The 24,749-nt window shown below is 49.2% G+C and overlaps 1 protein-coding gene across 1 annotated transcript in view; it reads left to right on the top strand.

Moving 5' to 3' along the window:
• LOC125724925 (kin of IRRE-like protein 3) overlaps window positions 1-9,136 on the top strand; it is a 131,817-nt gene extending 122,681 nt beyond the window's left edge. The window contains 5 exon segments of the mRNA XM_049001402.1: window positions 239-346; window positions 708-791; window positions 961-1,070; window positions 2,339-2,425; window positions 6,053-9,136. Coding sequence (XP_048857359.1) covers window positions 239-346; window positions 708-791; window positions 961-1,070; window positions 2,339-2,425; window positions 6,053-6,514 — 851 coding nt within the window. The 3' untranslated portion in view covers window positions 6,515-9,136.
• The last annotated feature ends 15,613 nt before the right edge of the window (window positions 9,137-24,749 follow it).

The raw sequence follows: 24,749 nt of genomic DNA, 5'->3' as shown, positions 1-24,749 counted from the left end.
AGAGCCTGAGTCACTTTATAATGTCACATTAATCCAGGATGATATCTGCCCTCATTTATATCAGTGAACAGATGGGGGGGGGGGGGTGGTGGAGGGACGCTGGCCAGACCCGGGGTCCCCCCAGAGCTTCTCCTGCATGACTGCCCCAGAAGATCTGGCTGCATCGTGAAGGAATACATCTGCGGTATAAAAGGGGGCGTGGCCAGCAGTCATAGACACACGCGGTCCTCTCTTGCAGAGTCCCTGCACCTGGCCGTCATCATCGGCGTGGCCGTGGGTGCCTTCGTCGCCTTCATCGTCCTCATGGGCACACTCGGGGCGTTCTGCTGCACCCGCGCCCAAAGAAGTAAGAGCTCCCCCTGCTGGCATGAGGGAAGTGCTTCAGTCACTATGACCTGTGTCTGTATGACAGCTTTCACCGACTCTGCTCACTACCTCTATCTCCTCCTTCTTCTTCTTCTTCCTCATGCTCCTCTTCTTCATCTTCTACTTTATATCCTTCTTCTGTCATCCCCGTTTCCCCTACAAACTCTCACCTAGCAGATAGGCTGGTTAAGGATGAAGAGTTGGTTCTTATCTCTCTAAGGATTATGTTGTCAAGCTGTATACTTATTGGCATAAACTTGTGAATCACTTTTGATAGAGGTGTTGTCTAAGCAACACAATAAATGATGATGATGATGCAATCTGTTGCTGTTGTGTCACAGAGGAGGTGCGGCTGGTCATGTCCTCACTTCCTGTTTCCATCGCTGCTCACCAGAGAGACCTTGCAAGCAAAATTAAGACCGAGAGTAAGCCTTGTCATATTCCTCATGGGCCTTGAGCCGCCCGCTGTGTGAATCCGGCTGGCTCCTAAGCCACGCCGAGCCGTGCTACATGCTCTGTCTGTAGGACAGGACAGAGAGGCTGAGGCTCCTCCCACAACCGCCATGTCATGCTCACCGGCACCCTGCTCCCCAGATCTGAAAGGCGTCGTGTCGACCAAGAGCGACATCCGGGTGGAGATTGTGCACAAGGACCACAGCACCACACGCGACACGGAGGAGCACACCGCCATCAAGCAGCTGATGGTGAGTCACCCACAGAACCACATCCCATTCCCACATCCTGTCTCCCAGACATGGAACCACATCCCCAGCCCAAGATCCACATCACATTCCCACATCCAGTCTCCCAGACACAGAACCACATCCCATTCCCACATCCTGTCTCCCAGACATGGAACCACAACCCATTTCCACATCCTGTCTCCCAGACACGGAACCACATCCCCAGCCCCAGATCCACATCCCATTCCCACATCCTGTCTCCCAGACATGGAACCACATCCCCAGCCCAAGATCTACATCACATTCCCACATTCAGTCTCCCAGACACCGAACCACATCCCATTCCCACATCCTGTCTCCCAGACATGGAGCCACATCCCATTTCCACATCCTGTCTCCCAGACACGGAACCACATCCCCAGCCCCAGATCCACATCACATTCCCACATCCAGTCTCCCAGACACAGAACCACATCCCATTCCCACATCCTGTCTCCCAGACATGGAACCACATCCCATTCCCACATCCTGTCTCCCAGACACGGAACCACATCCCCAGCCCAAGATCCACATCACATTCCCACATCCAGTTTCCCAGACACAGAACCACATCCCATTCCCACATCCTGTCTCCCAGACACGGAACCACATCCCCAGCCCAAGATCTACATCACATTCCCACATTCAGTCTCCTAGACACCGAACCACATCCCATTCCCACATCCTGTCTCCCAGACATGGAGCCACATCCCATTTCCACATCCTGTCTCCCAGACACGGAACCACATCCCCAGCCCCAGATCCACATCCCATTCCTACATCCGATCCCCTAGATACAGATCCATATCCGTTCCCTGCACACATCCACATCCCATCCCTGGTCACATCCTTCCTTTCCTCTAGCCAGACATCCACTTAAAGGATTGCCTGCTTTAGTGTTACATATTTCATTCAGAGTGACACAGGGATGACACGGCTCAGAAGGAGAGAAGCGCAGGTACCCTCTCCTCCCCACATCAAACCCCTGGGGGGTCAGGGCTATCATTTAAATTTCCAAACAAATGGTGACCCACATTGGGGCCGGAGCATACGCTCATTAATTCATGCCGTCTTTAACCCGGGGCTTGTTCATTTAATATTTATTTCACACAGACGATGAGGTGTTGCAGCTTCTGACTGATATGAATGTGGAGGGGGGGGGGACAGCTCTGCTCTCGTCGGGTGCCTTGCCCCCGCAGCTCCCCCCCCCCCCCACCGACTGCTTTCACGTCTCCTCTCTCCTCCCCCAGATGGAGCGGGGGGAGTACCAGCAGGAGTCTGTGCTCAAGCAGCTAGAGGTGCTGCAAGAGGAGGACAAGGAGTACCAACACATCAAGGTGGGTGCGAAGAGCAGACAGGTGGGGGGCGGGGCCTAGGGGGCGGGGCCTACTGCGCAGCCTGCATTCATTTTACAGTCACACTTTATTCATACTGAGCAGACACTTTTGTCCGAAGCTTGGGTACGAAAGTGGGACCCCGAGTCTCCAGAGGTGTCTGCAAACTGGTCCAGTCTTTACAGGAGCAGCAACTTCAGTCATACGGAGCGACAGATATGTTGGGGAGATGCTGCATATCCCACAGAGACCATACGCCAAGGGCCACAGAAGGCTTATATTTTTTTATTTAATTGTGTTTTAATCCTAAAGGATGCGCAGTAGAGAAAGCAGAGTCAGGCGATTGGGGGATAGGGGTCTTGCTCAAGGACCCAACGAGCAACTATTTGCCAACCCCAGGATTTGAACCTGCAACCTTTCAATCACGGACACAGTGTCCTAACCCAATCAGTCCCCATTTATACCGTATCCACTTAGCTGACAGGAATGGTCCCGGTAACCCAGCTCTGTTTGGGGTCTCTCAGACCGCCTTACTCATCTTATAACTGGTATTTGACATCATCAGCTGCCTGTTTCCATCCATCCATCCATCCATCCATTTTCTGTAACCGCTTATCCTATTCAGGGTCTCAGGGGATCTGGAACCTAAAGGCACAAGGCAGGGAACAACCCAGGATAGGGCACCAACCCATCGCAGGGCACAGTTACACACCATTCACTCACTTTGGTAACTCCCATCAGCCTCAGCATGCTCTTGGACTGTGGGGGGGAAACCGGAGAACCCAAAGAAAACCCACATGTGTAGAACATGCAAACTCCACATACATGGAACTCTGGCAGAGACTTGAACCCAGATCCCAGAGGTGTGAGGCGACAATACTAACCACTGCACCACCATGCCGCCCCAAGCTGACACCTTTATGCAACAAAATTTTGAAAAAAGCCTTAAGTGGTATAATTTGTTGCATAATCTTTGTAAAAAATAATAGCCAGATTAGTCATTGTCCGGGGAAAATCGAGCGTGTATCTGCAGTAATCAAGAGAGCGTTTGATTGTGAGCCAGACTCGTTACTTACACTCTGTTACGGCCCCAGCTGCTGTTCTTACTTTCTAAACGCGCACCATCGCATTACCGGCAAACGGAGGCCTGGCCGCTCACAGTTGATCTACTCTGGCAAAACTGATGATTTCACAATTAAGGGCATAATTGAGTCTCCCACTTGTGCTGATCACCGACAATGAAAAAACACTTAAAAAGAGACCGGAAACGAGCAGGGGGATTTCAAGCACGTTTCCGATCGCGTGTCTGTGCCGTGGGTTAATGTTTACGGCCTGGGGGACAGGGCTGGGCTGAACGGGCACTAGGGAGGCGTGCGACCGCGGTGTTTAACGTACAGGAACGCAAAGGGACTGCAGCTTAAATCTATACAGCAGCAGGTTAAAATTATCCAGAATTTGCTAATATGAATACTCTGTATTGTAATATGCAGTTTAAGCAGTTGTCGCTAAACTTCAAATGGTAAATGCTCGCGGTAGAAAACATTTAGGGCTAAAATTTACATTTAAATTTATTACCTGACATTTGGGTGCTGAGCAACAAGCGAGCGTGGCAGACAGTACCTGGAAAATGCTGATTATCTTATTTGTATGCACCAGCAAAACGGCTTAAATGTTTATTACAGGGCCTTCGAAAATAATTTTTCTTGATAATCGCAATTATCTGAATCATAGCAGTACGGGCGAAAAAAATCTGTAAATGAAACTTCAGAGCGGGCGGTAAAATGGCACCGTGACATCGCATGGCAGCAGGGACGCTGATGCCGTTGTTCGGTAGCTACAGCACATACACTGACAGCTCGTATGAGTGTCTGTTGCGCGATATATTTGCTGATGTTCCCTGGATTTTGTCCCCGAAAGACAGCAAGTTATTTGTGCCTCAAAACAAATTCTCAGAGTGGCAGGTTTTGCGAGGTGGGGGGGGTCCTGCCAGGGAGGGGGGGTTGAAACCTTCACACTCTCACTTTGTCAGTACAAAGCCAAGCTCCGCCTACAGCATCCTTATTTTTGGGGGTTTTTTTTTGCTGCTGTCCTTCTAAGCTTGGTTTATCAACACACCTCCATCTTTTCCCTTGATGCCCCCCCCCCCCCCCCCCCCCGCCCCCCACCTTTCACCCTGCCATCCCTGTCAGGTTTTTCATCGTTACGTCACCTCCCGTTTTCGGAAACGCCACCCCCGGGATCTCTCCTCCCAGAATGACATTCGCTCTTTGCAGCTGCCTTGACTTGCTGGTTTGGACAGAGACATCAGCCTCCCTGACAGCGCGTCCTACATTTTCCCACAGAAAGAACGTGGGCAGCTAAATGGTTTTCCGCTCTCCCCGGAATACCAAACTCCGCCGAGGGTTTGTACTTGCAGTCGAGGTGGGGTGTGCCGGAATAGGCGGCCGCTTCCCGGACATGGTGCCGGCAGCCGCGGCTCCTGCATTTGCGGTGACGTTCACGTCGCTCAGACCCCCCCCCCCCCGGCCTGCTTTGTCGTGATGCGCGCAGCATCCCTGCTCGTTATAAGGCCGGAGTTGTTTCCACAGCTAATGCCGGAATGATGACAGTCATGGCAGAGCTGCTTTAGAAGGGGAAGGCTGATTTCGGAGGCTACGGAATAAGCGAGTCAGTGTGCTCCCCGCATATGGAACATTCCCCCACAAGACTCCGTTGTTTCTGTTCTGTTGGGTTTAACAGACTGTTCCCCATATAGGAAAGAGATTCATGCCAACATCCAAATAAGGGCTGCTGTGCTCCAGCGCCTGGGCCACAAACCCTGGAGTGTAAGGCTGGATGCATCCTATAGGGAGCGCTAGACAATCTGTGGACTCTCATCACACACACAGGCCCACTCTAAGGGCCACAGAATTGCTGTCTTATCGCATACTTTTCAGCAGATCCACATGCTTTTGAACTGCGGGGGGTAAACCACGGAGGACCCAGGGAGAACATTAACACTCCACAGGCAAAGGGCTCAAGACTGAAACCCAGAGCCCCCTGGGGTATGAGGAGATGGCGCCCCCTGCTGGGCAACCCTGCTGCCCCCTCACAGATAATGGCATTCTCCTCGTTCGCATGCTGTTGTTTTTCCAGTGCTGTGGATCACTGGGTAGCTGAACAGCCTTACATCTCCAGGGCTGCAGGTTCGATTCTCGCCCCCAGCTCTGTTTGAGCTTGATTTGAATGTTCTTCCCGTGTTTGTGTAGGTTTTCTCAGTTGTCTTGCTGCAGTCCAAAAATACTCAAGTAGGGGATTTGGCTCCTCTGAGTTGCCTGTGATGTTTATTAGCTTGAGTCTGCGTGCCCTGTGATGGACCAGCGTCCCATCCCGTGTGTCCCTCACCACGAGCTTCTTGGACTTGTCTCCAGGTCTGCTGTGACCCAGTATGAACAGAAGCTAGACAGGTTGATTCTTTTCTGAAGAAGACGGCAGCATTTAGGGGTCTGAGAGGCCCCCGCCTGGGCTTCCAGTGCCGTCACCTTCAGAACCGTGGCAACGTTCATGCTCCCCCCCCCCCCTCCAGCTTTCATCCACCCTCGCTTTGATTTAATAACCATATCGCTCACCCTAGGATCTGTCTCCACACAGGACCCCACCAACGGCTACTACAGTGTCAACACCTTCAAGGAGTGCCACTCCACGCCCACCATGACGCTGGGTGGCGGGAATGCCACCAAGACCCACAACCCGGGCAGCTCCACTCTGGGCAAGCAGCGAGTGCCCACCGGCATGTCCTTCACCAACATCTACTCCACGTTGGGCGCCGGCCCCAATCGCCTTTATGACTATGGACAGCGCTTTGTGCTGGGCGTGGGCAGCAGTTCCATCGAACTGTGTGAGCGCCAGCGCAGCTCCCTCAGCGACTCCGGCTCCTTCCTGGACACGCAGTGCGACAGCGGCATCAGCAGCTGCGGCCGGACGGATGGATACACGCCCTTCGACAAGGCCAGCAAGGCCTCAGCTTCCTCTTCCTCCCATTACTCGCAGGCCTCGTCGCAGAACTCCGAGCTCACGCGGCCCCTGCAGAAGCGCATGCAGACGCACGTCTAGTGGGGGGGCGCGCCGTGGCCTCCCAGCCACTAGAGGGCCTCAGCGAGCAGCCGGGTCGGGACTCTTTGTACATGTGGTGAGGTCACCTCTGTTCCGACTGGGGGATTGCAGTTTTCCGTGATCATTTTGGCCTTTTTAGCTGTCTAAACGATTTTGATGCACATGCTCCAGAGCGCATATATATACTATAAAAACAATGCTTTTTTTGCCAAAGTAGATCGAGCTTAAGTGTACACCTCTTTACTGAGTAGATGCTACTTAGCAGTTTTACATCTTTTGGGGCAGAAGGTGAAGCTCCTTTTACCAGGGAAGGCGTTCCATTGCCTCGGAAGCCTCCACGTGTGTATCGACCCCACCCAATCACCTACATCTGCCGTTCGTCAAAAGCCGTAGGCTGCTGTTCCGCTGTTCCACAAAGGCAGGAGAGGGGAACCTGCAGGTGGAGTGGAAACGGATGGCCTGCCTCCCCTCATCCTCCGAAGCACAAACGGAACCGCCATGCTGTCGCAGTGCCGTTCGCAGAAATGCGGCGAGACAGCCAGCTGACTCGGGGGGGCGGGGGGCCTCCGTCCGCCGTCCATCTGCAGAGCTGCCGCATTCGGAGAACCAGCGGCCAAGGCTGGCCTGTTTTCCTGCGATTACTCTGATGTTTTTCGTCCTCTGTTTTATTTTTTATCGGACGCCGCATTATTGGTCTGTGGAGTGGACCATCACAGCACCACAGATCACAGGATTGCCCCCGCCCCCCGTCCGCCTGCCCTGCCAGGGTTGCTTTGAAAAAAGACTGTTCGTTTGAAGCACTATCCGATCACCTTCAGTGGAGTGAGGTTGCCTTGCTTACGTGTCTGGCAGCGGCATGTCATGTGTCGCCCCCTGGTGGCTGTTCCGAGACTCCCTCCCATCTTCGGCCATGCTGACGGAACAGCTGGGGGTGTATCCATGGCCCGATCCGGCTGGTCATCACGAGGCAGTCCACCACCCCCTTGTTTACACTGGAAGTCGGCTTACTGTGAATTTTTTTTTTTAAATCACCATTTCCTTCCGTACCTCTGCTTGCCTCGGCGATACCTGATGGAGACCATCCTCCATCTCCATCGCTACACCGGGTAACTCGCTAAAAACAGACTGTGAATCTGTGCCTCTGTGTCGTCTCCTAGTGGTGAATGGTGACAGGGTTTATGGGAAACCTCAAGTTCACGCACTGAGTGAGCATCCTGCCGGACCCTATGCCATCCTGCTGGGAAACCAGGAGTGAGGAAAAGAAATTGCACAACTTACTTTCAGTCTCAAAAAGCGGTGAGGAAAAACCAGGATCGCTGCACATTCCCAGACATAAAGCTCACTGAACCAGCCAACGGCTGCCGTCATTGGCCAGTTCCTCGAGGGCCCGCCCCCTCAGCAGCTGTTATATAATCCAACACGGCTCCATCTGCTGGAGGGGCAGAAAGCTACACCTGGCATTCCTCCGGGCCTTGTCCAGGTGATGAAAAAGCCTAATGTACTCCAGGAGAACTTCGCCTCCAGCCTCTGCATCCCTTAAGTTCCCTGTCATCATTCAAACTGAAGGAAAACGTGCTCACATCTGCCCCCTCTGGTCAGGGAGGGGATGATACGAGTAAATGAGTTTATCAGAATCACCGCCATTTTGAAGCGGACCCTGGGTCGGCCGTTACCATGGCCGGAAATATGCTCAAGACAGCCTCATCGAGCATGTGCACGTCGACTGAGTCAAATGCTAGCAGGTGTTCAGACAACAAGTGCCAAGTCATTCTATAGTTACACGCTCCCCTGGCTAAGGAGAGAAAGTGGACAGAACCAGTTTCTAAGCTCTTACGCTAAACCAGCCACTCAGTGGTACTGGGTGTGTTGGGAGTCTGTGGGTTTAAATGGTCTAGAGTCATCCAAAATGGGGCCTCGAGTAAAAGCTCTGTAATTTTCGTCTGCAGGACTTTTGTCCATCATCATGGACTCAATCTCGGGACTGTAGTGTGAGTAAATGTTCACCTCTGCTGCCATGTTTCAAATCAGAGGTCTAAACTTTAGCCGATGTATGAGTTTCTGTGCTCCGCAAGGAGAATCCAGAGTGATAGTTTAATGACCACAGCTCAGCACCAGCCTGGACATGTGCTGTTGGCTAGGGACGCAACACTTAGCATGTGTGACCTAGCAGTTATATGTACAGGGTATTCGGTTCCTGATATTCAATGGTTCCTGATATTCCATGGTTCCTGATATTCCATGGTTCCTGATATTCCATGGTTCCTGATATTCCATGGTTCCTGATATTCCATGGTTGTGCTTTTGTTCTTTTATTCGTTTGTTTTTCTGTTTTACTTTTTGTAAGGTTCACGCGGGAGGAGGGCTCATTGTGGAGATACCATCTGTCAGTGTAAATTTCTCACTTCAAACCACCTGAACTCAGAACAGGCCTGCAGGGACACGTTCCGGAAGTTTCAACACTCCAGCACAAGACAATACTGGGCAAACTACTATTTTTATGCAGGACTGTACAAGAAACACTCATGCCATGTAAGGGATTACCCAAAGTTGTATTTTACCTGTGTTGGACTGTAACTCTATATTGCTTTTGCTCTGTGTATTTGACAAAGGGAAAAAAAAACACAAAAGAAATGAAAAAGTCCTCTTTGCTTTTTGCTTCCGCCAGCAGCTCCCATTTCCGAATCCCAATTCCCAGCCAGTCCTTTTCTGATTTGAATCCCAATATGTTTGTTACCCAGTTCATGTGTCAGACACACTATGAGTAATTCAGACAAACCTGGAAACCGAAACCGCCACACAAACACACACAAACAAGAAGAGAACTTATCGACTCCGCACTCACAGACCCAAGCCTTGATGGGACTCGAACTAACAACCCTGTACAAGCTATAATAGGTGGATACCCTTGAAAAATGTGTTCTACTATAATACATTCATTACGGCTTATAAAATACACAAGATCAATGAAACTTATACAGCCCTCCTGATTGATGTTGAGCACTTTTCCACGTGTGCTGCCTAATCGCCATTAGCTGCCCTGCGATCTGTAACATCCATTTAAAGCTGCGGGTCTCGGGATTTGAAAAATTGTCACATATCGGATCAGCGTTGAAAATCTGCTTTTCAGCCTTGGCTAGAACTAGAAACAGCCCATAAAGTGATTAAGAGCTGACACAGATACGGCGGAGCATTTTTTTTTTATTTTTTTTATTAATGCTCATAAACAGGCATTTCTCAGAAGAATCCATTCAGGATAGCAGCTGTCATTTCACACGACGAGCTACTTCACTGTTCTTTCATGTGCATCAATAACTTTTTAGTTTAGGATTAAACAAACGTAAGAATGTAAATGAAACAACATAAACGAATTTGTGTTTTTTGCGACTCTCCCAAAGGAATATTTGGAACAGGTTGCAAATTGCACGCTTTGATAGCTGGTGCTCAAGTTTCCATTTGATGAAGCACTGGATGGCGCCAGAATGGATGCTGTGAGCAGGAGGCGGTACCACGGGCTGGTTTACCGATAAAACTCGCCTTCTGCGGAAGTGTGGCGCTGCTCGTGTGGGAGAACAGGCAGCTGATCCTGACATCAGGCCCTCCTGCAGCTCATCCACACTAATGGGACATTACAAACCACCATTTTGGGTGTTTACATTGTGAGAGGGCTTTGTCAGGACATCAGCTAAACTATCGCACAGTGGAAGTAAAAAAAAAAAACATAAGAATGACAGTTATGAGTTGAAATTCCAGAAAGCCTTGAACTACGTCTTTAGAAAACCTTTAGCTCTCTCTCTATATATATATATAGTAGAACAGATGTTTCTGGCTTGTGGGGATTTTACTTACACAAAAAATGTTCTGAGGGCAGAAAGAAAAAGAAGCAACTTGAGGAGGCAGGATCAAAGTGTCTGATTGGACGGTCCCAATTCCTGCAGTTGCTTGGGTCCACCTCCTCTACATTCTGATTGGTTATCTCTCTGAACCACTCATTTTTCTTTCTGCTCTCAGAATATTTTTATGTAAGTAAAACTAAGCTTCGGCTGTTAGTGAAGAAACAACATCATTGTCCTCTACAGTCAGGTGATCCTGGATTGTATGGATACCCATTCAAAATTTTCAACCTATTGATTTGGTGCTTGTGTCCATAAAGCTGGTAATCCAAGTCCTAAATTGCTCCTGTTCCACCAATACAGCCTGACAATTTTATCCACATGTAATTTCCTTAATGACGCTTTCTTCTTAATTGGGTAACTTACATAATGAGCTCTCTATCAGTATGTAAGGGACCAGAGTGGAGTGCTGCATTGTAATTTAAAGCTAAATGCTTTTTAAAGGACTAAATTAATTTGGTGGTGTTCACTACTGTATTACCTGGTTGGGAAAAAATCAATATAAGGCTGCTCCATGTTCTCTAAATTTACTTTAAAAAACGTAAATGTTGTTGCCGCTGTGTAATTGCCGTAGAGATCCCTCAGACACTGTCATTTGCTTAAAGACATCTGTGTCAAAGCAAAGCTTATTTAGGAAACATCTGTCCTTTAATTAAATTATGAATATTAATCCGCGTATCTCACTCGGAGGGAATGACGGATTGCCGGGTTTGCCACACATTGGGTCGGACCGTAAGGACTGGCTGCCCAGCCGAGGCTGTTTGCCGGCCTTAAACCTCGTTTCTCAAGGCTATACTTTCACGTGATCGCGGTATAATTAACCGTGCGCTTTTTCTGAAGGAATTTGGCCCTGAAGCGCCACATCTCAGCGCTTTGAGACGCAAACTCAATCAAAAAAAATCCTTTCCAGTTAAAGCAAACACCCGTAGGCCTATATAATTCTTTTGTCAGACATACTGATTGTTCGCAATATTGACAAGCTCGAAGCATAGTATTTAAATTGATTGGTACAATAAGGGGAACGAAACCAGTCCCGTATTCTCATTTCCTCGCTCCACCTGGAAAACTTCGCTCGCCAGTAAATTAAAAGCGAAGACGCTGATTCATTTAGCATTTACTTATTCTGGGGGGGCAGACTGAGGACCTAAAGGTGTTTTTGTGGAGGAATTAGTGTTTCCTCCTTCTCACAAGAAACCTGCCGGATAAATCACTGGGAACGTCCTCGACAGGTCACCGAGCCAACCAATTCCTCCGTTTAAAACGACGCCCTAACTCAGGGAGCTGGATAGATTGATTAATCAGACACCGCCCCCCATTACGCTATTAATTACCCACCCGGTTCGACAGCAATTTAAGCAAGATGGAGCCTCGGCGCCTATTGATGTCAAACGTTACAGCGGTGCTTTGTCATCTCCTAAGAAACTAATATTTCTCATTATCAAGATTATTCTCATTGTTTTACAGGATGAGGAGTACTATAGCAAACTGATTGCATTCCGGCGGGTACATCGCGCAAATTGATCTGGGGGGTGTTTTCTAAAAGCGCATAATAACACAATGTCTTCAATGAAAATGGAAAACAAAATTCAATCAATATAGTTCTTAGAGAGAGGGGAAAATGATTTTTTTCCCCAAGGAAAGAGAAAGCGTGGTAGATTTGGAACTTAATTACGCCTCCCTTTATGGTGAGCACTGCATCAACAAAGGTCTTGCTATTTTCATTCTAGAAAATTATAGGTTACCATGTTGCAGAAAGGGCTGTCATGCCGTAATCAGAGGCCTCTATTTAGCCGACAGATGCGGCTTCTTAACGAATCGCGAATAATTTACCGTCTGTTACGCTTCTTGGTATTTTGTAAATGTCGACACGCACCAAGCTCGACAACGAGGTGGCGCACAAAACACGTGCACTTTAGCAGAGCTGAGTCTCCAAAAAACCTGCCTTTTTAAAATGCATCATTTCCATTTATTATACGCCTATGCATGCGGCACATTTATACTACCCATCCGAAGAACAAGAACTACGCGGAATCTGTTGTAGGCTACACGGGGGGAAAAATGAAAATTGCCTCTTTAAATGGCGATCAATCTGGTATCTAAAAGAAAATAACAGGCTTTTAAAAGATATTGAAATCATGAAAATAGCTGGTATTTTGTGGAAGCGTCGGCGAAATTCCGCCAATAAAAGTTTTTAATTCCCAATTGAAATGACCTGTTGACAATTATGCCTGCAATTATTTTTCGCCCTGAATATCAGACTGAATCTGGGCGCTTGGTGATAGCCGACATTTTTTCATTGATTCTTTTTTTTTATTTTTGTTTTGATCGCGATGATGCTTTTAATGTGACATAGGCAGTATCACAGAGAAAAGGGGGGTAGATTTTAGCGTAGGGTAAACGCCAACAAGTCGGACATTATCGTAAAAAATGAGGTGGAGTCCGCATTAATATGGCCATTATGGGTCGTCCTCCAAGGCATCGCGCACACAGCATTTCTATCTTAAATCCTACAATCATTCTCTCTGAACACTCAAAGCACTTGACTTGAGTAATTATTTCGCTAATTGAGCTAATGCGGCGTCCTCAGTCGGAATGGAGCCGCAGAACCGTCGACAGAGATTCGGCATAATCAAGCAAACGAGCCGGCTGTAAGTTACGTTTGGATAAATAATAATAAATGTAGAGTAGCAAACACAAGGGTTCGGGTTTTGTTCAAAGGTTGCATCAAAAGCGACTATATATAGTTAATGTACAAGTTTATATATGCCCGTTTTTATATTAACTTTTATCTTATGATCCAGTGTTGCTTTTTTCAATTCTTAATGAAATGGTTGGTCCCCTTATGGGTTAAATATGTAGAGCACGCGGCCTGCTGTCTTTAATCATTAAACTCTCATTGCGCTTGACAGGATCCACGCTTAATGCCGGGGGCACGCCGGGGTCGGGTGGCGGAGGTCTGGCCTGCCAACATCCACCCCCGCTAATTACTTAAGAATAACGACGCCCGGATTACACGGCTGTCCCTGTTAGGATGTGGCGGCGGGATGAAATGTGACCGGGTGTGGAAAAAGGCAGCATCCTCCCTGCGATTTTTAATGACCGTGAGACCCACACACTGGGGGCGCCTGAGAAGCGGTACCTCAGAGAGGTTAAACGGCCATAGACCGATGTCCCTTATTCAGTTTAACTTCAGTCAGAGAAACGTATCAGATTATTAAAAAAAATTAAATTACCGCTGCTTATTTCAGAAAAAGCGAAAATACACAGAAAAACAACGCAGTGCATTGGGGAGAAGTAGCGTAGGGTGCACACTCGTATTCCGGGCCGGAGAGGAAACAGATTTTACATGCCGGGCAATAAAGGTAAGATAACGGGCATAGCTATAAATAATGTCGTACGAATTAAAGTATTATAGACCGTTTTATTTGTTTAACTAAGGTGATTTCTGGAATTACATATACACGTCAGCACAGGTTTGCCGGTCTGATGCCAAGCGAGGCGCACAAGGTCGAGCGTCCAGCTGAAAGACGCGGCTTCGCCAGAGGCCTTTGGCCGCATGTCTGGGTGCGGCTGGGCCGCCCGCGGCTGAAACGCTAACCACAAGCGCTCATAAAAGCGCCTGAAACGCGTGAGTTTCACCAGAGGCGAAGTGCGGGCAAGTCGGCTCGAGTCTAAACACGCCTGGACTGAGATCTGAATTAGTTGCACCCACAGCTACTTTTACGGTAAATTTCCAGAGGCCCAAAACCCTTATAAATAACTAAATCGTTTGAAAGTAATAGTAAATAACCGAGCCCTGCATTTGTGTACTAGTATCTTGTGGCAGAATGTAAAGGATGTAACAGGCGCCCAACACACGACATTGACTAGTACTGTGTCTGGTCTGTTGGCTATAGCCACAGATTGCAAATTCAAGGCTTTCTTCGTAATTGCTACGCTCTAATGCCTCTGCTGAAGTTACCTAAAACTCTTGTAGAATATGCACAAAATGTATGATCTGAAGCTGAACCAGCTGTGAATAGTTAACATGAGGTTCAAGAGGTCAAGTAGGTTGAGAATCAGGAGTTTAAGGTCTGACCTGGAACTTTTATAGGCTGTTGATCATGGTCCAGCTCTTCAGCCACCGTGGCAGCAGCTGCACCTGCAGTGCACACCTGGGTCCGGGTTACCAGGGCAGGGGTATGAAGGGCCACGCCGAGATCGCGTTGGTTGGCTGCCGGGCTTGGCCGAATGCAGGTGCAGATGTTACGCCGTTGAGTTTTCCCTACATTCCTCTGGTGACACCTAGAGGCGGGAGGCTGCATAACTTCTGAATGGGGAGAAGGGTGCATGGAATCTACGGGTGTCTGGGTTCACGGGAAAGGGCATCCCAGCAGAGAAAAGGCGTTGTCATCGTAACGAAGCGTCACACTAATTGCTGAAAGAACATTGTGGGTCAGCCAGAAGTTCATACCACTAAAGAGGCCTGTCAGCAGAGCCGGGTGAGAGTAACATTAGCGTGGAGCTGGTCTAGTGACCCCAGTAAGTGCTTGGAAGGAGCATGACGTCAAGCTCTGAGCAAAGGGAGGAGCACCATCCAGCTGGGGTCACAAGCTGCTGCTTTTCGGAAGTCTTTGTCCTCGAGACTTAACGTCGAACTTTGGCACAGCGAGTGACCCGAAGCTCTGCAGATGGATCCGACGTTTTGCTCTGTGTCTGTTTGTAAACATATTGGTCTGAGGGAGGGCGATTCGAAGGATGAATGAAAGTGTCACCGGTAGCTGAAAACGGCTTGTAGGACATGGGAAACGAAATCCTTAATGAACCTGTGTGGAAAACACGGCTATGGGAAAGCTTTGGTGTATCTCGGGTATGAGTGGAGTTATGAGATGGAGGTTTTGGGAGAGTTTGTTTTATTTAGGACAGTGCAGCACAGCCTTCTGAGTGAAGTAATATGCAATTACTGATTTGGCATAGAACGACTTGCTGATTTGCTTAACGACATCTGACCCAGAGGGGGTGCTGGTCCAGGATCTTTGGAACATGAGGAGCAGGTGTATTTAATGTTAATATCACCCAGGTTTCCCCTTGGATATATTTTTTTTTTGCTTGGGTCGCCTCAGGTATTTACTGATGAGTTTCCTCTCTTTGATGATGCGTTTCCTCTCTTTGATGATGCGTTTCCTGTCTCAGTTTCGTGTCTTTCATGATGGGTGTCTGTGGCAACAGTGCTACGTCTGTGACGTTAACTGTTGAATTGTTTATTCTGTGAACAAAAGCCGAAAGAAAGCCACACCTGATTATTTAGACGTCGAATTAGTAGTCCTCTGTCAAAGCAGGTCTATTACGGTGTATTGCAGGTTTAGTCATCCTGACTGCACATCATTAATTTCGGAGGTCGTTGTGATTCACTGGATGCCCCTTCAAACTCTCCAAAGCTGGGGTTTCAACTTGGTGCCCAGTGTCGGCACCAAATGACCTTTGACGCAGTTTGAATGGTGGTACCTGGATGGCATTCTGGTGACGTCGCTGCTATTAGTCCCATTTACGTGGTGCCACTGGCATGTGGCCCATATCGGCTGCATTGGTCCAGCTGTCCCTCACTCATGGGCTAGGTGCCCTGAATGACCTTTGTGACCCCGTGCTGGGGCAGACGTTACGGAGCATCAACAGATCTTACCGAAGCTAACCCAAGGGTAAGCTGACTCGTGTTTACGTTGGTACGAGATTCCGTCAATACTGTTTCCGTTTAAAAAAAATAATATAGCAACCCGCTGTCGGACGCGTGATGCAGAGCTGGACTTGATGGAGTCAATAAAAGATAATTACGGAGGTTGGCGAGAATGCGGGGCAGTTTGCACCTCCAGCCCGCAGAAAGGGGCGTGACTTTAGAGAGGAGATCATGTGACCTCTATGGTGGGTTCACGTGTATTGGAGAGGCTGGGGGGGGGGATCGCAATAGCTCGCTGTCGGCGGCCCCGCGACCTTGAGGCATTGCTGGGTGGGGCTCAGATGCCTCAAACAAACTCAGCTGGGCAGGATAGAGGAGCCCCCACCCCTCCCCCACAGAAAGGAAGACCTATCTCTCAGTACCAGACTGTGCGTGCTGTGTCACCACGATGTCTGACTGTCTGGCTAATACCACCGATGGTGAGATTAAGCAGCCCTTAAACCTATACGATCTTTCCTTAAAAAAAAAAAAAAAGATCCAGACTCCCTGCCAGCACCCTGAAGAGCTTAAATATGGTCAAGATAACATCATTAATCAAAAAAAAAAAACCTATTAGGATGAAATATGTCAGTTTTTTTCCCAGAACACAGTCTGCGCCTCGTCACAGGCTAAGCCCAGCACGCTTTAAGCACCTCTTGTTTACGAAGCATCCGCTTAATCGCAGCCTTAGCGCAAGGGCCTTGTTATGAGCGTGACCTCCCGGAACAGCGTCACACCCCGGGGTCACTAAAAGACGTTTATTATCCAATTTCTGCTGGCTCCCTTTGACCCATCGTGTTCCGTCGCCATTAGGGAGCTCCGTCCAGACAGATTCTCAGAATCGTCGTGATCTTACCCGAGTGAATCAGCTGTTAATTACGGGGGACGCGCTCTCTCTCGCCAGCTTTCTCACTGCCGGAGGTTGGCGTGCTTCTTATTGCACCTACTGCCGGCTGACCCAGCCGTTGGTGGGGGTGCTGCGTTGGTGTCCTCCCATGATGCACTGCTGTGGGACTGTACCCCTCCCTCCGATCCAATCCTTCACCCTAGCCCTCCATCACTTATTCCTCCCCCCAGAATCGTTGCCTGTTACGGCCTGGCCCCCTCTCTCCCTATTTCTGGGTTCCCTCATCATTGCCTCCTTCCCTCGCCGTCTGTCTCAGGCCTGTAATGATGTTATCCCTCTTGAAATGGTACAGTACATCTCGCCTTTTAATTCCCTTTCTTCTCCCCCCCCCCCCATTCCATTTGGAAGTGAGCGATAGCATTTGCATACAGCTATAGTTCTCCTATAAGATGGGGCTAAAAAGGCAGCAACGATTAGCTGCATGGCAAGATAGGAATGAAATAAAACAGGGGGACCGTCAAGTGGGATGGGGCGAGGGCTGAGCGAAGCGAGCCCCCCCCCCGGGGTTCTGCGGCAGCCCATAGCTCTGGGGGGTATACAGAGCGGGAGGGTGGGGGCGTGACGAAGGCTTAAAGATTCCTGGGAGTGCAGCCATCGAGTTATTGACACACAGCCTGAGGAGATGCAGAGAGTAGGGAGGTCGGTGGGGTGCGTCTCCGCCTGCGTACGCCCTCCTCCTGGACCTCTCGCCCCGCCTGGGACACCCTCTGCGGAACTAGCTGTCGATGGGAGAGTGCAGACCCTCAGGGCAGGTTACGGCAGCTCCTCCCAGGCCCTGCCGTCAGCCAGACCATGCCCAGATGGCTTATGTAAGCCTGACTGACGCTGAAACTCGGACTTGCATCAATGTTCTTCCACTTAGCCTCAGGATCGGACGTCGCGTGGAGAAATATCACCGTGCTGTTTCATTCTTCTTTTAATTTGTGAAATGGTGTCGTTTTCCCCCTGAAATGTGCAGCCCTGGTCCACCAGGAAGGACCTGAAACGGAGATGCCGGGCCACCTGAAAAGGCCAGACCCTTCCCAGGGCACTGGACAGCAGACACCTTGGCCAGGGCCTCGTCTGTCACTCCCCAGTCAGTAGAATGACACCAGAGCGATTACAAGCAGGAGGTCTATAGGACAAAGGAGGCCTGACAGCTCTGAAGCTTGGGAAAAAAATTAATTTGCCCGTCATCTAAGGCCAGGTTATTCACAAAGACAAAGCTTTCACTGAGCATGCCAGTATGAATATATGAAAGACTATAACTTCTCCTCAAAAGAATGTTTGAGAAACCCATTTGGAATAAGAAATTGTATTTCAATTCTCTAGGAGTCTATATTAGCCTTTAGACCCGTAAAATGCACAAGATTGGGAAGAAGTAGTAAAATGACTTGTATTCTTATGCTCTTTTGTAATTAGTTTTTTTTTTCAGGCGTGTGATCAGATATTGAATCTGTGCTGCGTTTTTGAAATGATTGTCTAAACTCAAGCGAGTTACTTTTAATGAGGCTCCGTCGCTTGAAGGTTATATTTTTTATGGAGGCGGAAGACTCCCCTTGATCTGAGAGATGAAAGGGGATCTCCGCGTCGCGGGCGGAAAACAGGCCAGCAGGTGGCGCTGCACATAAAGAAATCGAGCCATCAACAGAGAAGCGTCAGTTGGTGTCGGAAGGGCTGTGCTGTTGTAACACTGAGTAAGATTCCCGAAGCCAGATTTATTTAGTCATTTGGTTAAGTTCTGCAGCACATTAATTATAAAGAACACGAGGTTAGTGATTTTATTTGCAGTAAGAAAGCTGGGATGGAATATTGAGCCACTATCTCGTATGTTTCTCGTGGGTTTTTTGCTTAGCGTGTCAGCTAAGATTGGAGGGTTTCTAACAGGGAAGAAATGACGCATCTCATTGGGCAGCTGAAAATTGCAGAGTTCTTACATTTATCTCGTTTTCAGTCGAGGTCCGTAATTATCCACTCATGCTGAAGTCACCATTTAAATCCTATGTGCTTCGGCGAGCGAGGTCGCTTAGCTCCCCCTAATGGCAGATCTGTGCTATAGTAGGGAATTACTGCTACGGTGCTCTAAGATTGAAATACGGGGCTGTAAAAACACAAAGCAACTGACGGTGACTTCGGCGGCAGCGCATTCATGCAGTTTTATTACGGGGCCGTGAAAAGGTGAAGATTAAATTAGAATTTCCCCTGCACGCAAGCTCTCTCTTGCCCCGTTTTTCTGACCAGGGTAATGTTTGCCTCCGGCTGTGTAACAGTGCGAATGGTTTAGTATATACATCCATTAAGCCTATAAGTCGAAGTGTGTTTTTTACACACACGTTTAGGTCGCTGTTTTTGTTTTTTTGCTGAAGCACCTTGAGAGAATCTGTTGGGAGCAGAACAGCAGCCTCCTGACCTTTGAACCCGCATGATGCTTTCATATTGAAGTCAAATGATGCCATATAGCAAATAATGCCATATAGTTACTCAGTTCAAATCTGCCCTGTGGTCCCTCTGTAACCTGCTGTGTCTGTATGTATAATTTAGCCACTGTGTTCCTATAGCTATGTGCAAATTGGATGCACCTGCACTGGGTGCAGGAGGATTGGGTGAAGCAGTCACTAATGGAAGTTTTACTTGTACAAAAATGTTCTGAGGGCAAAGTGACAAATGATTGGTGCAGCGAGATAACCAATCAGATTATAATGATGGGTCCAATCGCCTAGAGGAGGTGGGACCAAGCAGATGCCTTGGTCCCGCCTCCTCAAGTTACTTGAACCCACCTCCTCTACAATCTGATTGGTTCAGATTGTCAACCAATAATTTTTGGTTGTGCCCTCAGCACATTTTTGTGTAAGTAAAACTCCCACAAGTGAATCAATCTCAGTGAATCAGTTTCCCCCTGAGTTCTGTTTATCTGACTTGCCAGTTTTTTCCCACGCAGCTGATCTGTGAGATCAGGGGCTGTATGGGCGGCCGAGGTGATTGACTGTCGTTAAGTGGAGGCACTTGTAATCCCAGCAGGGTTGCGAACTCTCAGACATCTGGTGTGACACTCACGCTTGTAGACTCTCATGCTCAAGCAAGGAATCTTACGGCAAATATTATATACAATATTATTCCATTATAAACCTAAAATTAGCTACATCAAAAGCGTCGGGGCAGTTTGCAAACCCTACAGACTATTTACAAGGTAATAACACTGTTACATGCATGTTAATGTGTGTGCAGACTCGTCTCGAATTGAAAATCTCACTTCCAGCCAGCTGACCAAAGTTGGCCGCTCTGTCCCAGAAGTAGGGAATGTTCCGGAAGGTCCTGGTGAACGAGCCTCCTGTTTTCTAGATCCATGCGCTAACGTGTACCTGAGCATGCCAAGAAGGGTGTTTTTTTTTTTTTTTTTTTAGCAGCCCAGTATAAGAATGAGGAAACATTCTCCCAGCCTTGAGGGGAGACGGAAAATGCACAATGGGCGAGGGAACGAATGGAAGGTCAGGCACAGGCAGCAACAATATGTATGCGGGTAAATTTCCCGTATTGGCAGGGAAATTCGCAGTTAATTCAGTTTCGACGGAATCTTAATCTGCGTGTCGTCAGAAACAGAAAACGTGTTTAAAATGAGCTTCTGTTAGGAAGAGTCTCACCTCACAACCTGATGTGTGTCTCTCAATGTGTCTCTCAAACAAACCAGCGCAAAGTAATTAACCTAAATAATATTTCTTCTTGATCTTCAATGATTTCTTTGTTCAAGGGCTTAGAACAATTATGGAATTAATTTAAATTGTATTCTTAAGTTCTGAATAATAATTACTCATCTATTTCAGTGACTCACGCTTAATAATTTATTTTTAAGCTCCACACGCGAACAGTGCAGTTTTTTTGTATCTCTTTATTGCTGTAAAACTTCCCAAACACTGTGCTTTAGACGACAGAAGGCATTTATTTAGGTCAATCCGATCTGTCTTCGTATACCACACTCCTAGCAGTCGCCCAAAGCACTTTAACAAATTTATTGCATAGCCAGTGTTTGGATCCCACGGAGAAATCTTCGTTGGGTCGTAATGACGTTGGTTCTACGGCTGGTGGATTGGCAGCCGATACCAGGCCTCGAACCTGCAGCCATGGCTGACCCAGGCTCTGCATGTCTGATCAGAGTCAGACAAACACCTGAACGGAGACTGTGTGAACCGTGTGGGGGGCGGGGCATGTTTTTAAGTGGGTAGTCAATACCAGTGCCTGAGGAATGGCAAGCGCTCATTACCGTGTAAATAAGTAAATAAATTTACCGGTGCCACCTCAGCATCGTTTCAGGAAGTTACATGGCGTGTGTGTGTGTGTGCGTGTGTGTGTGTGTGCGTGTGTGTGTGCGCGCACGCACATGGAGATGGATGATCAAGCCTGTCAGCGGCTGGGCTGCCGATTCGACCCGATCCGTACGGCGTGGCGCCGAGCGGTAGGAGCGAGATTCCCGGGCTGTGTAATTAAAAGCAGGGTGGCAGTGGTGGCGTTACTGAGCTGTCAGGCCGCCTCCACTACGGCTCGGCGACGCGGCACAGCGGGTAATTAACGGCACGGGCTCGGCGCGCCAGGGGGTGTGGGCTTGTGGCTGATACGGGCCCCGTGCTGCCCCTGCCTGAGGGCGGCCCGAACGGTAGCGACGTTTCCAATACGGTTACCGCTCCTTAGCTGTCGTGTTTGGCTCCGGCGTGGGAAGGTTTGAGCTGCCGATGCGAGAAAAGGTGCAGGGATGGAGAGCAGAAGGAGTGAGTGTGATGGGGGGGGGGTCGAAATCAGCAAGAGGAGGAGCCGCTCGGTGTGTGTGTGTGTGTGTGTGTGTGTGTGTGTGCGTCTGTGTGTGTGTGTGTGTCTTCCTGTGTGTATCTCTGTGTGCCTACAGAGTGGCAAACTGTCAGCGTCCAATCAGGCTGCGCCGTGCGGATGATCGACATGTAAGACCCGTCCGCACCAAATTGCTTATTTAAGCAAGTTCAAGAGAACGCATTTGCAGAAATGAATAACAAACGTACAGACTGCAGTTGTTGTTCATCAGTGTCCTGCGGTATTCCCGCGGAGAGCGGCGCCACGGACACTCGCTGGCCGCTGACCGCTGGGGAAGCGACAAACAGAACTCTGCTATTTTTATTATACTGTTTTAAAAGCTAATTTATGATAAATTGATTATGCGGAGTGAAAACAAACAGTTCGGTAACCAAATCAGCACCATGGCAACGACATCAAGAAAGCCAGGCCTCAGGTTAACCCCCGGAGGGGCGTGGCATACCCCTGCGAGGGTGGGGCCCAGGGCCCCTCATTGGCTGCTGCTTCCAAACTAGGCTAATTGATATGCTAATGAGCAGGGATGATTGGTTAGCTCTCTGTATTTTAGATTCCCATCCCCCCCCCCATCAGAGAGAGGAATTACACCACACCCAGCGAGAGGCCCTCACACCCGACGTGTTTTTCAGTCGTCGCGCTGTGCGTGATGGATAGCATCGTCATCAGGAGGCTACGCGCCCCCCCTCCCCACCGCCGTGTCCCCTGTGGTCCCACTGCATTTTACGTTTGCACGCCGTGCCGTCCGTCATGTTTACGGCGCCTCTGAATGTCCCACCGTCGATCCGGGGTTCCCAGTGCCGCCACGCAGCGGTCCGTAAAGACCCATAACGTAGCTGTAATTCAGGACGGGGGTCCAGCCCCCACCGCCGCGCCAAACTACTGCAGCTCGCTGTCGATGCTACTCATGGGTCACCGAGGCCTCGTTAAACGGCATGCTGGGGCAGTCCCCCCCGAACGCTGGACACGAGAGAGTGCTCTCTGCAAGTGAACTCCCAATAATGCAAGAGCAACGGAGCAGCATGCTGGACAGATTTTCCGTGCAGAACATCAACAGTTGCATCTCACCCACAACACACACGCTCGCTCACAGCAGGGATGGACATGTGGCCCAAGCACCTTGTTTTTAAAGTGATTGGTGAGAATTCGCATGAGGGGATAAGACCTAATACCCATGTGGTGTTGGGGAGTTTGACCAGCCACTCCTGAGAAATGGGCGTCGCCCTCAGTCCCCATTTTATACCTGGCTGCTGTAATGGCCCCATCTAGGAGTGAGAATAGGGGGGAGCAACAGAGGGGTCCGCCCGCAGGGGTGTGACCGCGGGTGGCAGCTCAGATGGGCCCGCTAGACTCACGGCGTACCGTGACATCACATCCTGTCAGGGAGAGCACCCCCCCTGCCTCCCCCCCCAACAGTGTGCTGTCAGCATGCGGATGGGGAACATGCCGCCCCCATGCGAAGGATTCCTGGCTGAATTATGCATCATTTGTTTTGGGATGCGACAGACAGCACCCCTCTGCACCCCCATCCCACGGTTCCCTATTCGATCGAAAATCTAGACAAGTTGCCTGCCTGACGATCTGCTGATCGTGCTGTAACTTGAGCCGCTGCAGTGACACGCCCCATCATCGCAGCACCACCTGCCAAAGCAATCAAGTCACCTGGTGAAGTAATTAGTCATCTAATTACATTGGATGGTTGAACACTCTGCTCCCCCCCCCCCCCCCCCTTTGGACGCCTGTGCTGATTGGCCTATCCTGAGGATCCTCCTCACTGACTCAAGGAAAACATGCTAGAAATTCATCCATCCATCCAACATAACAGATTATCCAGTTCTGGGGTGGGTGTCCGATCCCGGCCCGTAACGAGCACTGTGGTCCAGGTGATTCCGCTGACAAGGGCGCTTTGACCACCTTCCTGCATGCGGCGTCTTCCCGTCTCACTGAACCTGCGAGAGACGGCTGTTTGTTAAGAGGAGCTTCTGTCGGCCCGCAAACTCCTAGGTGTCTGACGAGAGGGCTGCCTCGTCGTCACGCCAACCAGCGCCGATAGCCGCCTGGCTAACAAGACGCCAAGGCGTTCCCAGGAGCAGAGCACACCTCCTCCTGGCCTTTCCGTCCTGTTCTCCTGAAGATGTTCCCAGAAAATACGAGACGTTCGATGTGATCGCGACCCTCTCCCCCCCACCTGGCTCTGGTTGTACCGCAGCCGCATGATCTGACTGAGCTGTGCTTTGGGGAACCCCGCTGACGTGATTCCCGTAAACGTCTGATGGGATTAAAGCTGATGGGGAGCAGATGGGAAGCAATTTACAGGACTATAACACAGAATGTTACAGTGACATAATTTAAGAACTTCTGGGAGGGTCTCCCTGTGTATTGGATGCAGTGACGCACTGTACAGTGATCTGATTACAGATAGATAGATAGATAGATTAGATAGATAGATAGATAGATAGATAGATAGATAGATAGATAAAATGCAAAGTACAATAAAGAAACGTGTTTCTAGGGACTGAAACCAGGAAGAAAGCATAGTATTGTTTTTTTTTTTAAATTGTCCGCTTAAGCACGTGACGCACCTGCTGAGGGCAGAGACCTCGCCGTTACACCTGGTTTCATCATCGCTCCTCCTCATTACCCTTCGCCGAGCTTGCAGAATCACGCGGAGAAGCCTGCCTGGCTTGATTTTTTTTTTTTTTTTTTTTTTTTTTTAATTTATTTATTTATTTTGTTCGGGGAGCTATAGCGGTGACGGTTCATCACTGCCCTCTTGTGGTGATGGAGGGTAACTGCGGCTATCGGAACGGGATTGGGGCCAGGATTGCAGGCAAAAGGCAAGTTTACTTACACTCAGTGACTAAAAAAAGTTAAGCATCCAGACCAGAGGTGGAAATGAAATGAATCTGCATGTGGTGAAAGGTCATGTGACTGTATTGCAGT

This window comes from Brienomyrus brachyistius, unplaced genomic scaffold, assembly GCF_023856365.1.
Source record: "Brienomyrus brachyistius isolate T26 unplaced genomic scaffold, BBRACH_0.4 scaffold58, whole genome shotgun sequence".
In the NCBI taxonomy this organism is placed as follows: domain Eukaryota; kingdom Metazoa; phylum Chordata; class Actinopteri; order Osteoglossiformes; family Mormyridae; genus Brienomyrus; species Brienomyrus brachyistius.
Note: the sequence above shows the minus strand (reverse complement) of the source record. Positions and strands in the feature narration are given on the sequence as shown.